Here is a 16690-nt window from a genome sequence, read left to right as displayed (position 1 = left end):
GGGCCCTCTGTATCCTATCCCTACCCTCCAGCGTATCTACCTCTTCTCCCAGTTTAGTGTTGTCTGCAAACTTGCTGAGGGTGCAATCCACACCATCCTCCAGATCATTCATGAAGATATTGAACAAAACCGGCCCGAGGACCGACGCTTGGGGCACTTCACTTGATCCCGGCTGCCAACTGGACATGGAGCCATTGATCGTTACCTGTTGAGCCCAACAATCTAGCCAACTTTCTACCCACCTTACAGTGCATTCATCCAGCCCATACTTCTTTAACTTGCTGACAATATCCTAATCTTAAGTCATCAACACTCTGTAAATACAGAAAGATGATGCTCAGCGAGTGCTCTGGCACTTCTCACTCAGTGAAAAAGCTCCATTGACTTAATACTGCCAGAGATATGTCAGGCAGCCGGCTGGAGGAGAGAACTTTAGCACACTGGACATGCTATTTTGAGTGTATGAGAGTTAAAATCTGTCAGCGACCTTGTAACAAGATGCAGCTTTTAATTGTGTTCACTGTTTTTTGCATTCCAGTTAGTCCCAAGTTCCTAAGAGATGACACTATGAAAAACTTTATGATTATAAAAGCGGGAAGTTGCATCCGAGTGCACACACCCTTTGAAGTAAGCATTGAAGCATGTTTGTAAGGAGTCCTCCATATGATTCCATGTCGTAAAAATAACTACAATAACTGAGGTTCTGTTCTTCATTCTGCTGCAGAATTTTCACATGACCTTGGCCAAGTCATCTAATTGGTTTGCACCTCGTATACATTTCCCATGTGTACAATCAGGATAGTAATGGTTCCCTTCATGGGGGAGGGGAGTTGTGAAGTTCAGATAATTCATTAAGGTGTGTAAAGTAAAGCACTTTAAACTCTTGATGATGGAAGGCACCAAAGAAGTGTAAAATATTAGCACCAACTTCTCAGATTTTGATGTGTCAACTAATCACTCCCCACATCCATCCCTTGCTTTCCTTGTGAGGACTGAAGGTAGGAGAATTGACAATGTCCTGCTGAGCATGTTCATCAAACTAAACAGCAAGAGCAGTGGTGCACCTTGATTGTATCATGTGAAAGGCACAGGTCTGATTCAAAGATCTAGCTTCTTACTCTTGCAGGTTGGCAAAGGCTGGGAGCATTATGGGTGAGATCTGGTGTTTGGTCCCGACTGAAGAGAAGGGGAGAAAACCTTCTGGCTGATCTCAAGGTGGCACTGATAAGCAATACAGGGAGCCACGTCCAGCTCCCCTAGGCTGAAAGAAAGTCACTGCAATGTGACATCAGGAGGGAGGGGGACCGGAAGGAAAAATGGAACAATCATCCAGACAGAAGTCTTCTTCCCTCCAAAAAGCAGCAGATGCTTTTAATAGGGCTACTCTTGCCTATCTGTCAACTACAACTTCTGAGCTAATAAATATTTTCTGACTTAGTTATACTGAAACAGCTTAGGGCAACACATCCTTTGTTGGCCATGGTTCTGGGGCAAAGAAACAAGTTAGAGCTAAAAGAAAAGGAGTACTTGTGGCACCTTAGAGACTAACCAATTTATTTGAGCATGAGCTTTCGTGAGCTGTTACAGCTCACTTCATCGGATGTTAGAGCTAAGGAAACACTTGAGGACAAAGCAAGGAAGCTATAGGTACACAGGATATAAATACAAAAGAAAAGCAGATTGACTTATAACTGGTGTTTATCTTTAATAGGCATCCCCAACTCCAGAGGTGATTTGGCTAAAGGATGGGCTTCCTCTACCCAGCAGGGCCATAGTGAGCACCAGAGATGGCCTCAGCCAACTCTTGATTCCATCAGCTGAGTTTTCTGACAGTGGGCTCTACACCATCATACTCCAAAACGAGTGGGGAAAAAAAGAATCCTTCAGCTTCCAAGTCCAAGTCGCAGGTAACATGCATGGCAGGTTTGGTGGAGAATAAAATCCTAAGGGAGAGGTTCCAGCCCATGACTGAGTAGAGGACTGTGAGTTTTGATGGGGTTAAGCACTGTGGACAAGGAAAGGGCGAGATAATACGGTCTTTCATGAGATGACAGTCCAAAAACCAGGTGGTTTAGTCTAGGGCAGGGCTACAGAATACTGGCATCCATTGATTAAATTACAATCCAAGACCCAGCCAGGTACCACCAACAGAGACACAGCCATATTCTGTGAGAGGACTAGGATAGTACAAGCTATCAGAGGGCCAACTTTTACAGTCCATAATACAGCCAGGTGTCTCAGTCCGTGACAGGGCTCTGTGAATATCAGTTAGCAAATAGAACAAAGTACCTGTGTCCAACCATAAGAACTCTATAGCCTTGTCAACTCCTTCACTTCCAGTTTATAAAAACACAGCTGTATCAGCTATCTAATAGAAGGGAAAGAGAGGTGTCTCTAATACCAGTCCAGTAATGCTGAATTTCCCTAATCCAGATGGGAGGACCTGTATATCTGGAGCAAAGGGATCAGAGTTCATTTCCCACTAATGACCATCAAGTTTAGCTGGCCACAATGCTCAAAATATCTGATCTCCATGAAGTTTATGGGGTTGCAGAGTTGTTATAACATCTTAAACTTACCACTTTCTCTATTCCCTCCATACTATTTGTCTTCACTTTGCAGCTATCCCACAGTCCCCTGGCCCTATTCTTCTGCAAGAGAAAGTCCTTAATACAGTGACAGTGATCTGGGAGCCCTCGCCGACAGAGAAGTGGGAAAGTAACCTGTACTATGTGGTCATGAAACGTGACTCCAACAAAGGCTCATGGCAAGTGGTGGCTGACCTGATCTACAACAACAAGTTTACCATCACCAAACTTATCCCTGGCCGCGGGTATTATTTTAGGGTTGTGGCCAAAAATTATATGGGAACCAGTGATCCATCTGAAACTGTGCAGCCCTGGATCATGCAAAAGGAAAAGGGTAAAAAGGCTTTTTAAAAAATATCTATCAGTGCACCTGTGTTGTTGGGTCTCAGTCAAACTATCCCATTTATAAATCTTGGTCAGTGTGTCCCAGTCCCCATATGTATGCTGTCTGCCCAGATGAGAGCCCATTGACATATCCCCAAGAAATACTGTTGGGCAAGGAAAGATGTCCCCTGCTGGACATGAATGTTTACAGATCAGTGGGAACAGTGAAGCTGGGCTTCTCCATTCCCACCAATATACCGGCTCATATTACTTATATGGGTAAGAGCTTCCAAGAGAATTAATTCCTAGCAAACTCTGAAATTAGGTGAGTTCTACAGAAGCCAAGGGCTATGACCTGAATGGTGAGGACTTGGTAATTTTAAGAAGGAGCCACAGAATCCAATCTGCAGGAGTTGAGGTCCCAACCCCATTTGGGAAGGACCAGGTGACCTGCAGGAGCTAGACTGGTACAGTGTAATCCTCATGACCTGTAGAAGGAGCCATGGCCTTGTCCATATGCCAAAGACCTAGTGATCCCCTCCAGATTCCTGACTGGGACTTCGGAAAACTTAAGAGGAAACTACCTGTAGAGAATACAGCTCAGGCTTTATACTGTGCCTATTGCATTCTAGACGAGGACTTTTGGGTACTGCATGCAGCACAGACTGGATCAACAAAGCTTTTAGTTCTGTCCCCTTTTATTGAGTCTCAATGCTTGGATTAAAGGAACTCCCAGTAACAGTAACTGGGGTCATAATTCGCAGAGAGAGCCAGGGCCTTACACATATGGCCACTGCATGGCAACTCACAGAAGGAGCCATGAACGCTCTCCTGACCTGGGGAGCAATTTTGCAGGGTGGATGCCAAATGCAATTATTAAGTGTTATGGGTGGAGGATGCTTCTGCACCCAGCCTTTAAGTCCCCTGGAGTAGTCGCTTAGTGTGTATTTATGTCTCTTATAGATGAGTTTAAAGTCAGACTACCCAAATACAGGAGGGTGAATCAAAATATGCCTCCAAGATTCCTCCTCCAATTGAAGCCCCATGTAGTGACCACAGCATTTGATTGTCACATGAGCTGTGCAGTGAGTGGCTACCCAAAACCTAAGATCACCTGGTACAAGGATGGCAGGGATCTCTCAGAAGACCACACCTTCTTCAGTACAAATGACTTTGGTGTCTGCTGCCTGGTGATCCCAGGTGTCACGAAGAGAGATGAAGGAGAGTACAAGGTGGAAGCCACCAATGAATTGGGCCATGTGGTCAGCAAAGCCATGCTGATCATAAAAGGTAAAGTGATCTTGGTCAAGTCTCTTAGTCTCCCTGCCTCAGTCTGCATCTGTCAAATTGGAGATAATGCCTCACAGAGTGGTTGTGAGGATAAACACGTTACAGATTGGGAAGAACTCAGATACTGTGGCGATGGGGCCAAATAAGTGCTATAGAAAGGCAAATTTGGAATCTACTGAAGGATGGTCTGTATTCAGATGAGAGACTCCAAGAAAAAACAAGGTGCCACAAGGAGCAGAGTGGTGGGCTCAGCAGGGTGCACACTCACTCTGTGCTGATCCCAATGCCCCAGTGCAGTGCTAGAGGGCCTGTGATGCTGGAGATGCAGCCATCAGATGAGAGAGAAAACCAAGGTCCTGACTGCTCATGGTTATTAGAGATCCCAGAGCACTTATTGGGTCTAGTGCGTGGGTGATGGTAGCAGGCTGTGATATGCCGGAGGTCAGACTAGATGATCTGGTGGTCCCTTCTGACCCTATGGATGGCTCCTGGCACATCATCTTCTGTGTACCACCCATGTGTGTGATGTAAGACAGCATTTCATTGCCACCAGGGCATCTTGCAAATGGCTACCATGGGGCGCTATTTGCCAGTTCAGTACAACTTTATATTGGGTAGTGTTTACCCAGAATGCTTTACAGAGTTCAATTATAAATCTACAAAGACCAAGAGTGACAGAGGGAAATAGAAATTAAGAAACAGAGGCAGAGGAGAGAGGCTTTCAGCTGAGACTGGAAAATAGATGGAGAGTCATAGATTTCAAGGCTAGAAATGGCCATCACGATTATCTAATCTGATCTCTTGCATAACACAGGTCATCACACAGTCACTGATGCTTGTATCGAGCCCATAACTTCTGCCTGGGCTAGAGCATATCTTTTTAGAAAGAGACATACAGTGTTGATCTAATGAGGTAGAATCACAGAGAAGCTCTGCCAGATCACAGAATCATAGACTTTAAGGTCAGAAGGGACCATTATGATCATCTAGTCTGACTTCCTGCACAACACAGGCACGGAATCTCACCCACCAACTCCTGTAACAAACCTCTAACTTATGTCTGAGCTATGAAGTCCTCAAATCATGGTTTAAAGACTTAAAGGTACAGAGAATCCTCCAGCAAGTGACCCGTTCCCCACACTGCAGAGGAAGGCGAAAAACCCCCAGGGCCTCTGCCAATCAGCCCTGGGGGAAAATTCCTTCCCGACCCCAAATATGGCGATCAGCTAAACACTGAGCATGTGGGCAAGACTCACCAGCCAGACACCCAGGAAAGAATTCTCTGTAGTAACTCAGATCCCACCCCATCTAACATCCCATCACAGGCCATTGGGCATATCTACTGCTAGTAGTTGAAGATAAATTAATTGCCAAAATGAGGCTATCCCATCATATCATCTCCTCCATAAACTTATCAAGCTTTGTCTTGAAGCCAGATATGTCTTTTGCCCCCACTGCTTCCCTTGGAAGGCTGTTCCAGAACTTCACTCCTCTGATGGTTAGAAACCTTCATCTAATTTCAAGTCTAAATTTCCTGATGGCCAGTTTATATCCATTTGTTCTTGTGTCCACACTGGTACTGAGCTTAAATAATTCTTTTCCCTCCTCGGTATTTATCCCTCTGATATTTCTAGAGAGCAATCATATCTCCTCTCGGCCTTCTTTTAGTTAGGCTAAACGAGCCAAGCTCATTGAGTCTCCTTTCATAAGACAGGTTTTCCATTCCTCGGATCATCCTAGTCGCCCTTCTCTGTACCTGTTCCAGTTTGAATTCATCCTTCTTAACATGGGAGACCAAAACTGCACACAATATTCCAGATGAGGTCTCACGAGTGCCTTGCATAATGGTACTAACACCTCCTTGTCTCTACTGGAAATACCTCGCCTGATGCATCCCAAGCCCGCATTAGCTTTTTCACGGCCATATCACATTGGCGGCTCATAGTCATCCTGTGATCAACCAATACTCCGAGGTCCTTCTCCTCCTCTGTTACTTCCAAGTAATGCGTCCCCAGTTTATAACAGAAATTCTTGTTATTAATCCCTAAATGCATGACCTTGCACTTTTCATTGTTAAATTTCATCCTATTACTATTACTCCAGTTTACATGGTCATCCAGATCTTCCTGTATGATATCCCGGTCCTTCTCTGCATTGGCAATACCTCCCAGCTTTGTGTCATCTGCAAACTTTATTAGCACATTCCCGCTTTTTGTGCCAAGGTCAGTAATAAAAAGATTAAATAAGATTGGTCCCAAAACCGATCCCTGAGGAACTCCACTGGTAACCTCCTTCCAGCGTGACAGTTCACCTTTCATTGTGACCCGCTGTAGTCTCCCCTTTAACCAGTTCCTTATCCACCTTTCAATTTTCATATTGACCCCCATCTTTTCCAATTTATCTAATAATTTTCCATGTGGAACTGTATCAAATGCCTTACTGAAATCGAGGTAAATTAGATCCACTGTGTTCCCTTTGTCTAAAAAATCTGTTACCTTCTCAAAGAAGGAGATCAGGTTGGTTTGACATGATCTACCTTTTGTAAAGCCATGTTGTATTTTGTCCCAATTACCATTGACGTCAATGTCTTTTGAATTTTTCTCCTTCAAAAATTTTTCCAAGACCTTGCATACTACAGATGTCAAACTAACAGGCCTGTAGTTACCCAGATCGCTTTTGTTACCTTTCTTAAAAATAGGAACTATGTGAGCAATTCTCCAGTCATACGGTACAACCCCTGAGTTTACAGATTCATTAAAAATTCTTGCTAATGGGCTTGCAATTTCATGTGCCAGTTCCTTTAATATTCTTGGATGAAGATTATCTGGGCCCCCCGATTTAGTCCCATTAAACTGTTGGAGTTTGGCTTCTACCTCAGATGTGGTAATATCTACCTCCATATCCTCATTCCCATTTGTCGTCCTACCATTATCCCTAAGCTCCTCATTAGCCGCGTTAAAGACTGAGGCAAAGTATTTGTTTAGATATTGGGCTGTGCCTACATTATCTTTAACCTCCACTCCATCCTCAGTGTTAAGCGGTCCCACTTCTTTCTTTTCTTCTTATTTATATGGCTATAGAATCTTTTACTATTGCTTTTAATTCCCTTTGCAAGGTCCAACTCTACATGGCTTTTGGCCTTTCTCACTTTATCCCTACATGTTCTGACCTCCGTAAGGTAGCTAATCCCTCCCATCTTCCACTTCTTGTATGCTTTCTGCTTTTTCTTAATCACCTCTCTGAGATGCTTGCTCATCCAGCTTGGTCTACAACTCCTGCCTATGATTTTTTCCCCCTTTTCTTGGGATGCAGGCTTCTGATAGTTTCTGCAACTTTGACTTGAAGTAATTCCAGGCCTCCTCCACCTTTAGATCCACAAGTTTTTCAGTCCAATCCACTTCCCTAACTAATTTCCTTAATTTTTTAAGGTTAGCCTTTTTGAAATCAAAAACCCCAGTCACATCTATTTTTGTTTATCCTTCCATTTAGTTTGAACTGAATTAGCTCATGATCGCTTCAACCAAGGTTGTCCCCTATAATCATTTCTTCTATGAGGTCCTCACTGCTCACCAAAACCAAATCTAAAATGGCATCCCCTCTTCTCAGTTCAGCAACTATTTGGTGAAGGAATCCATCAGCTATCATATCCAGGAAAATCTGAGCCCTATTATTGTTACTAGCACTTGTCCTCCAGTCTATATCTGGGAAGTTAAAGGTTTCAGAGTAGCAGCCGTGTCAGTCTGTATTCGCAAAAAGAAAAGGAGGACTTGTGGCACCTTAGAGACTAACCAATTTATTTGAGCATGAGCTTTCGTGACCATGAAAGCTCATGCTCAAATAAATTGGTTAGTCTCTAAGGTGCCACAAGTCCTCCTCCTTTTCTTTTTGGGAAGTTAAAGTCTCCCATGATCATACAATTCCCATTAGTATTTACTTCTTTAAAAACATTAAAGAGGGCTCTATCCATATCCACATCGGATCCCGGCGGCCTATAGCCCACCCCAAGCACTATCCCAGGGGAGGCTCTAGTAGCTTTCTTCCCCAGTGTGATTTTTATCCATTCCATCGCTTCTTATTTCTTTACAGTCTACCTCATCATTGATCTACAATGCTACTCCACCGCCTTTGCCTTTATTTCTGTCTTTCCTAAACAGCACCTCCCCCTCGATACCCGTACTCCAGTCGTGACGACTATTCCACCGCGTTTCTGGTCTCCCTAGAATATCCGGTTTCCCTTCCTGCACCAGTAGCTCTAGTTCCTCCATTTTGTTACCTCGGCTCCTCGCACTGGTGAACAAACATCTTCATTCCTGCTGTTTGGCCTCGCTCACGTTCTGTACCCGATTGGGCACAGGCATTCTACCACCAATATTACCTATTAGATTGGTATGTACACTGCCCTTCCACCTTATGTCCATTCTCCTACCCATGGCTGTATCCTTTCTTACTTTGTTTTCTTCCCTCTCAAAGAGAAAAACTGGCGTGGAGATTACCTGGACATCTCCCAACCTTCTCCCCTGAATTCCTAGTTTAAAGCTCTCTTGATCAGTTGTGCCATCCTCCATCCTAGAAGTCTGTTTCCCTCATTACTCAGGTGAAGTCATCCCGAGAGAACAGTCCTCTGTCCATGAATGCTTCCCAGTGGCCATACATCCCAAAGCCCTCCTTATAGCACCACTGCCTGAGTCATCTGTTGAGCATCATAATCTTGTCACACCTTTGTTGCCCTTCTCTAGGAACAGGCAAAATCCCACTGACGATCACCTGAGCCTCGATTTCCTTTAGCGTCTTCCCCAGCCTGGCACAATCTCCCTTGATACGTTGCAGTAAGAATCTAGCGGTATCATATGTTCCCACATGAAGGATAATCAATAGATTCTTTCCCGCTCCCATTAGGATCCTCTTCAGCCTCAAGTCCATATCCTGTATCTTAGCACCCGGCAGACAGCACACCCTTCTGTTCTCTGGATCAGCACTTGTTACAGTCCTGTCTATTCTTCTCAGTAATGAGTCCCCAGTCACGTAGACCTGCCTTTTCCTGGCAATGGTGCAATTCTTCAGTCTATCCCCTGTTCCATCTGGCCGCAAGTCCTCTCGGTTTCTATTGTCCCTTGCAGTCCTCTGCAACCCATCCCGTATCCTCCTGGGGCTCATATTTGGTGTTATCTCCAATGACTCTTGCCCTCTTCCAATAGGACTATCTGCTCTTCTCTTCTTGCTTGGCCTCTCACCTTTAGTGACCACCTGCTGTGCCCCTTCTTCATTTTCCAACTCTGTAAACCTGTTCCTGAGCTCTTTCTCCTTCACTGCCCTGTCTTTTCCTCTGCCTGGTTCTCTTAGTCACATGCTTCCACGGTCCACTTTCCTCACCCAGCAGTATCCCCTCAGAGTTCTTTGGTCCTGCTTCCATCTGCAAATCTGAGCTTTTCCCTTCAGCCTCATGTCTTTGCTCCATCATCCACTCGAACCAACCAGTCTCCCCACCTGCATCTCCAGTCCTCAGAATTTTTCTTCCATCAGCTCTATCAGGCGGCACTTCATGCAGATGAAACTCTTTTCAGGATCATGTACATGCCGCAGCTTCTACATCCAGTCATCTGCATTGTGTCTTCCACTGCTTTGGTCACTACCACCGCTGCCTCTGTATCTGTCATAGCCTTCCCACCTAAGTCCTGTTAGTCCGGGAAACACAAACCAAACCAAAACACCACCACCCACAGCAACAGAAACCCCCAGTGAGCACCAAAACACCACACCACACCACACCAGCCTACCTGTTCCTTTGCCTGGCTCTTAGTCTTCCCCCCAAACTCCCCCATTTCCAGCTCTGTTTGCTGGCTCCTGGGCTGCTGCAGCTGTCTGTGCCGCTGCCTGACTGGCTGGCTGCCTTTATAGGACCCCTAGTCAGAGAAGCCCCGCCCCCTAATCCGGGCTCAGCTTCTGTCCCAGCACACTGCCCCTCCCAGCCTCTATAAATACCAATACAGCTGGCAGAAGCTGCAGGAGAGAAGACTCTTGCACAGCCATAGCGGCTGAAGCAATAGGGAGAAAGCTGGGTCTAGATGGACAAAGAAAATGAGAAGGTGAGTACAGAGGGGGAAGGACATGAGCTAGGCTGGAGTGAGTTCCTCACGGGGATAATTCAGGATCCAGATCAGAAATGAAAGAAAGCCCGTGGAGTTGTTTGAGAATGAGTGTGATGGAGCAGGGATTCTGTATGGGCAAGAAAAGGAAGGCACCAGCATTCAGCACACATTACTCAGTTTCTAACTCAGTGTGCACTCTGGCAGAGCTCTTACTGAAATCAGTGACTAAAGAATGAATGAATGGACCTCTGGATCTGGCCCACTGGGAATAATTACTCATGGTACCATGACATGATTCAACAACTCACAACAGGCATGAAATTAACACTAGTCATTCTTGCAGATTGGAAGAGCCATGCATAAATTTAGGCCAAGTGCCCTGGTCACAGACAGATTAGTCTCTCAAGAGACTCTTCACCTCCAGAAATCCCTAGAGAGACACTTTTGTTTTACTTCTGCAAAGCATATTCAGCATTTCAGCCACAATATTTGTACTCCACAAAATAAAATAAGAAACTTTTGAGTCTAGAGTGATCCTGGGGAAATCATTGGATTTTCTACCTGCTTCTAACACTTATACAGTCTTTAGGTTACTTGCATCAGTCACAGAGAAATCCTGGGCTGGGAAAGCCTTCTAAGTTCCAATCTTGTCTGTATGGACAGACTGACCAATTCCTCTCTGGTGCAACTCCACTGATTTACAGCAGAGATTAAGTTGGCCTGCTGTTACTTTTCACTCAGACACAGGTTTAAAGTAGTAAAGTTGAATGAACAAGATCAAACGTCAAGGGAGCCCTTGAGCATACCCTACCTGTATTCCCAGAACATAGTTTGGTTCTCACAGGAAAATTATAGAACTGAAGAACTGGAGATGAGAAGATCAATTAGGTGACAACTAGGCAATGCCCCTAGGGGCTAGTGCATGGGTGTTCTCTACAGCATATTCTCCAGTTAATTATAATTGCCCCAAGTAGCTCTCCCACCACTTCCATTAGGAGACCATGCCACAGCCTAACACAGCTCACTCATATTCAGCCTAAATGTTCCCTTTGTTGATTTCATCCCGTTACTTCTACTTACATGCCTTTGTGACACCCTAAGTAATGCCTCTTCCTCTTTGGGTATGTCTACACTGTGCTAGCTTTGAGGGAGCTAGCTCACTAAAAATAGCAGTGAAGTCAGGGTGGCACTCGGAGAAGCACAGGCTGGCTGCCCAAATACAGACCTGTCCCAGAGCCTGGGTCTGTACGTGAGCAGCTAGCCTGTACCAGCAGTCAGGCTGTTGCAACTACCCTGCTATTTTCAGCAAGCTAGCTTGATCACAGTTGAGAGGTACCAGAAAGAAGGCTGGAGAAGATCAAAGCCATCTCGGGTATGCCTACGTGTGATGCAGTCACACCTCCTGCTTGCAGTGTAGACATACACTGAGGAGCTTGTACCTTCTAATCATCATGTTTCCCCTTAGTCATAGTTTAGCCAATCTATATGTATTGGGTTAAATTAATGCCTGGTGCAATTCAAAACATCTCAGCGAGATTACACCAGGGAAGAATTGGGCTCATTTGATAATGTAATCTTTCCTCATAAATCACTCCTTCCAGCCCCTTAACGCTTTCAGTTGCTCTTCTCTGTATGCCTTCCAAACTGCCTCCATTCTAATATTGAAGACCCTCATGTTATCTCTCTCTCTCTCCTAGATCCCTCCTTCTAATGTGACCTGCCTGAGGAGGCTCTGCACAGCCATCCGAATTACAAAGCTTTTATGTAGAACTGACACAGTACCAAAAAGCTACAAATCTAGTTTGATAACTAGCTGACAGTCTCAGGTTGTCTCTTGTTTTCTGATCCGTTGGATGTATCTTGAGCATTGTGCTGCATGTGTGTGGGAGAAAACAAAAGCTTTTAGAACAGCAAAATCTTTTCAGAATGGATGTATGATTCTGTACAACAGCCCTCCAAAGGGGAGAAAGATGGCCTTCCAAAGCAAGGAGAAACATAAAGGACGCAGAAGGTGAATGTGGAGGGAGAACTGTAGGTAGGCAGAGTTGGCCAAGAGTGAAATTTTCATGGACACCACAGGCATGAGACATCATCCTGCAATGCCAAGAGGCCACTTCCACTTACTGATGAACCAGGGCTGAGAAATCTCTTGGAAGCAGAAACTTTGCTGGGAAGCTCTTTGAAGCCGACCTGCTTGGATCTGGATTTCTGATCTCTTGTCTCACATGGTTTGGCATTGTTCTGTTCCCTTTGTTTTAAAACCTCTGAAGAACTGGGGATGCATCCGATGAAGTAAGCTATAGCTCACGAAAGCTTTTGCTCAAATAAATTTGTTCATCTCTAAGGTGCCACGATTACTCCTTTCCTTTTTGCGTATACAGACTAACACGGCTGCTGCTCTGAAACCTGAGATTTTAATGTAATCCTTTGTCTCCTGGCAAACATCTAAGATGTAGATAGATATATTTTTTTTAGCCTGGTGTGTAACAAGCTACACCAGGCTTCCAAAAGTCCCCATTCAGCTAACAGCAATTCTGCATTTATCTTATTGTCTATGGAAGTTAAGTGTATTATGCTCTTTACCCTCCAGGCTGAAAACAGTATCTGTCTACATAAAAACAAAACAGCCACAAAGTTGGCAGTTTCTACAGGCAAATAATAGCAGGGGGTGCTGTACGTCAGCATTAAGGTGCACTGGCAGAGGTAAGTGAGAGACCAAGACACGAGTAGCAACGATCAGGGTACATGGGTAGAGCCATGCTGCACTTCTCAGCACTATGCTCCTGTCCTCAGTGCTACTAACCAGGATGTAGTATATTTAATCCAACAAATTAATGTTGAAAATATAATTGCTCCCTGGCTCCCACCATCTCTACACTACCTTTGATACAGTGCAGTTAGATGGTTAAAACCTTGCATAAGAATCCACTTGAGTCCATTGAGTCTGCACTGGTTGAATGGTTTGATCATTGAATGGAGGCTGAAGGACTGAGAGCAACAGTTTCTGATAAAAGCCCAGAGAGAGCATCATAGACTCTGCTAAAGCTGTTGCTCGGTGACAGATTCATAGGAAACAGGGCCGAGCCAAGAATCGGAAACTGGTGGCCATTGGATCCTCAGCCAGCCAAATGCTTGCATGGGGCTCATGTTATTGAAGTGTTTCCCCTCCTGTTAGGGCTTTCCTTGTGCTAACGGTGTACAGAAATGGCAACGGTGGGTCAAAGTGAAATTAAATAATAAAAACCACATTGCATAAGCGGGATTCTCTCTTCAAAATAAAAATAGCAGCTGGCTCCTGAACGTTGATTTCACATACTCTGCAACCACTTTTGTGTGTATGAATAATTCTCTCATACCTGCTGGGATTCCTGCCAAACTTTGATGGAACAACAAATCCATCTAGGTTTCTATAAGGTTGCCTATAACTGTAGTATCTGAGCACCTATGAGGCATTGGGAGAATGATGGATTGGAAAGTCTAATTTACATATGCTTATACAAATTAGATACAGAGAAAATATAAGGTATACATACCCTCATGCTTCTCAGCATAAACCAGCCACCAACTGATGCAGTCAGGAAGAAATGTCCCCTAGAGGCATGTTATTCCATACTTCTCCACTATGGGAATTCTTGTATCTTTCTTTGAAGTGGCTGGTACTAGCCACTGTCAGAGACAAAATATTGGATTAGGAGGGCCTCATATTTGATCCAGTCTGCCAATCCCTAAATTCCTGTATTTGTCCTTCTCACAGACAGAGAACTGAGAGATCAATAGAATGGTCTCCAAATTGCCTTCATGGTTTCTTCTTTGCCGGGGGAAGGACAGTCTGCTTGAGCTTGGTGCTTGTCTACCAATGTGTGCAGGCATAGAACAAAGACCTCAGTTAAGCAGCCACAGAGCTTAAGCAACAGCACTTGTAAAAGTACTGATGGTTGAGGTATCCTGGTAAAATAAGGGTGGCTTAGAGGAATCATAGAATATTAGGATTGGAAGGGACCTCAGAAGGTTATCTAGTCCAACCCCCTGCTCAAAGCAGGACCAATCCCCAACTGCATCATCCCAGCCAGGGCTTTGTCAAGCTGGGCCTTAAAGACCTCTAAGGACGGAGATTCCACCATCTCCCTAGGTAACGCATTCCCATGCTTCACCAACCTCCTAGTGAAAAAGTTTTTCCTAATATCCTAATAAGCAGAACCTGTGAGATTCTAGCAGGTCTGACCTCAAACAAAGTAGAAAAAAAAACAGATTGCAGTTGTTAGACTGCATGAAAAAGATTAGACTGGAAATGTCTTTTAGCTCCATTAGCATTGAATCAGAACATGCATTTAAATGTCCTAATGTAAACACCAATGAAGTTCCCCTTCTCTCTTCAGGCATAATCCTCACAGCTGTTACCTAGCGACCAGAGAGAGAAAGGTCTCTCCTCCCTCACACAACCTTTAATGTAATTAACCACACAGCATCCCTGTGAGGGAGGGCAGTGCTATTATCCCCATTGTACAGATGGGCAACTGAGGCACAGAGAAGCTAAGTGACTTGCTCATCGTCACACAGGAAGTCTGTGGCAGAACAGGGACTTGAACCCAGGTCTCCAGCTAGTGTCCTAATCACTGGGCCATCCTTCCTCTTTGGGACTGAGGTTCCCAAATTACCCTCTGTCCTATGAAAACCTCAAACTTTTAGGGGATATGTTTGGTCCATTTGTACAAGGGCCTGGATCTATGTATTAAATACAGCAGGGTCCACATGCACATTCTTTATAGAGTAATCATTGGCCCGTGCCTCGTCCAGCATGAGCAGCACCTTCAATTCTTCATTTCTTACATGAACAGACCAGATGGGAGGAAAGCTTGAGCACGACCCTTTCCAGACCAGTGAACTGTAAAACAGGCTTAGTTACGAGACAAGCTTTAACATGCTCCTGAAGGAATACTGAACTGCATAATGCTAATACCCTGCACTTACATAGCACTGTTCATCTGACTTGGACTTCAGAACATTTTGGAAAGGTGGGTATTATTCTCATCTCCATTTCACAGAGGATGAAACTGAGATACGACTGGCCCAAATTCACACACGGAGTCAGTAGCACAGATAGGACAAGAACCCAGGAATCTTGACTTTGGGACCCTTTAATCTGTTTCTTGGAACCACAATGTAATGCTCAGAAGAAATAATAATAATAAACACACTATTTCTGTCATTATCCAGTCGGAGTCTATAGAACTGGGATAAGATACGACTGAGATTTCTTAATGAAAGAGTCTGAGAGCTGCATTATAAAGGTCTAATTAAAAGGCTAAGTAATATTGCAGGTTAACTAAGGCAACTTTTGAAGATGATCTGTGAAGGGGAAAAATTGGCCTTGAGCCCATTTTCTGTTGCTTTATGGTGCACAAAGAAGGCCTGAAAGGGGTGGGTTCTTATTTCCTGTTCATTTTTAGATAAGAAATTCACATGCTGTCCAGGCTTGAAAGCTCTATGACTGGAAAAAAAAAAAAAAGCATACCTGGTAATAAGATGAGAAAAAAGAGAGAAAGTTGAGCTGTTAAGAAAAGAGAGGATTTTTAATCAGACTGTTTAAAACTTTTTGGTTATTTGTGTTATTTAACTTCCTACTTGCATTCAATGACCAATTAACATTTTGGATAAAGGAAGCCTTTGATAAAATCATCTCTATCTCCCTTCAATTAAAGTGTTAAGAGCTCATAATGAGCATCCTTCAGATCAAAACCAGATTTGAATTACCTGAGGGCTTGTCTACATGAAAAAGTTTTGCCAGTTTAATTAAGGTGTGATTTAAAAGGATTAGTTAAACTGGTTCAAATCCCTCACCGGCTGCTCTTATTTTGGTCTAAGAGCAGCTTATTTTGGTTTAGTTTGTTGCTTGGGAAGAGATTTAAATTAAACTGAAAAGTCAAAACTAATTTAAATTAAAATGGTAAAACTTCTCCATGCACACAAGGCCTAATATTTCTAAGCTAAAATAACAAATTGGGAAAATATAAAACAAACAAAAGATTCATAGATACTAAGGTCAGAAGGGATCATTATGATCATCTACTCCGACCATCTAGTAGTATCCATGCTGCAGTATGCAGATCCGAGTCCAGCCAACCATATCCCAGACTTCCTAGTGCCGTCCTGAAATGCACCCACTCTAGCCCTTGGTTCATGGCACGGTGTGGGAAAACTTGACTGTTCACCAAACTAGACTGTCCAGAGGACACAGATCCTTGGCCCATAGGATTATGGGATACTTTTGGTTAACTGCCACGGCACAAGTCCAGTAGGTTTGCATCTACACAGCAAAGCAATAAATAAGCCTTGAACCTTGGGGTCTAGCTTGAGTTCAGCCCCTCTACCTCCCACGGGGTCCTGGAACCCTGGGCCCAAGCC

The 16690-nt window shown here is 44.1% G+C and overlaps 1 protein-coding gene across 1 annotated transcript in view; it reads left to right on the top strand.

Moving 5' to 3' along the window:
• Positions 1-12061, top strand: part of IGFN1 (immunoglobulin like and fibronectin type III domain containing 1) — a 54954-nt gene extending 42893 nt beyond the window's left edge. The window contains exons 22-26 of the mRNA XM_073320422.1: positions 539-627; positions 1712-1907; positions 2623-2922; positions 3876-4202; positions 11986-12061. Coding sequence (XP_073176523.1) covers positions 539-627; positions 1712-1907; positions 2623-2922; positions 3876-4202; positions 11986-11999 — 926 coding nt within the window. The 3' untranslated portion in view covers positions 12000-12061. The remainder of the gene's footprint in view (positions 1-538; positions 628-1711; positions 1908-2622; positions 2923-3875; positions 4203-11985) is intronic.
• The last annotated feature ends 4629 nt before the right edge of the window (positions 12062-16690 follow it).

Source organism: Lepidochelys kempii, chromosome 21 (assembly GCF_965140265.1).
Source record: "Lepidochelys kempii isolate rLepKem1 chromosome 21, rLepKem1.hap2, whole genome shotgun sequence".
Classification (NCBI taxonomy): domain Eukaryota; kingdom Metazoa; phylum Chordata; order Testudines; family Cheloniidae; genus Lepidochelys; species Lepidochelys kempii.
The sequence above is the reverse complement of the archived record's forward strand: the minus strand, read 5'-3'. Positions and strand labels throughout refer to the sequence as shown.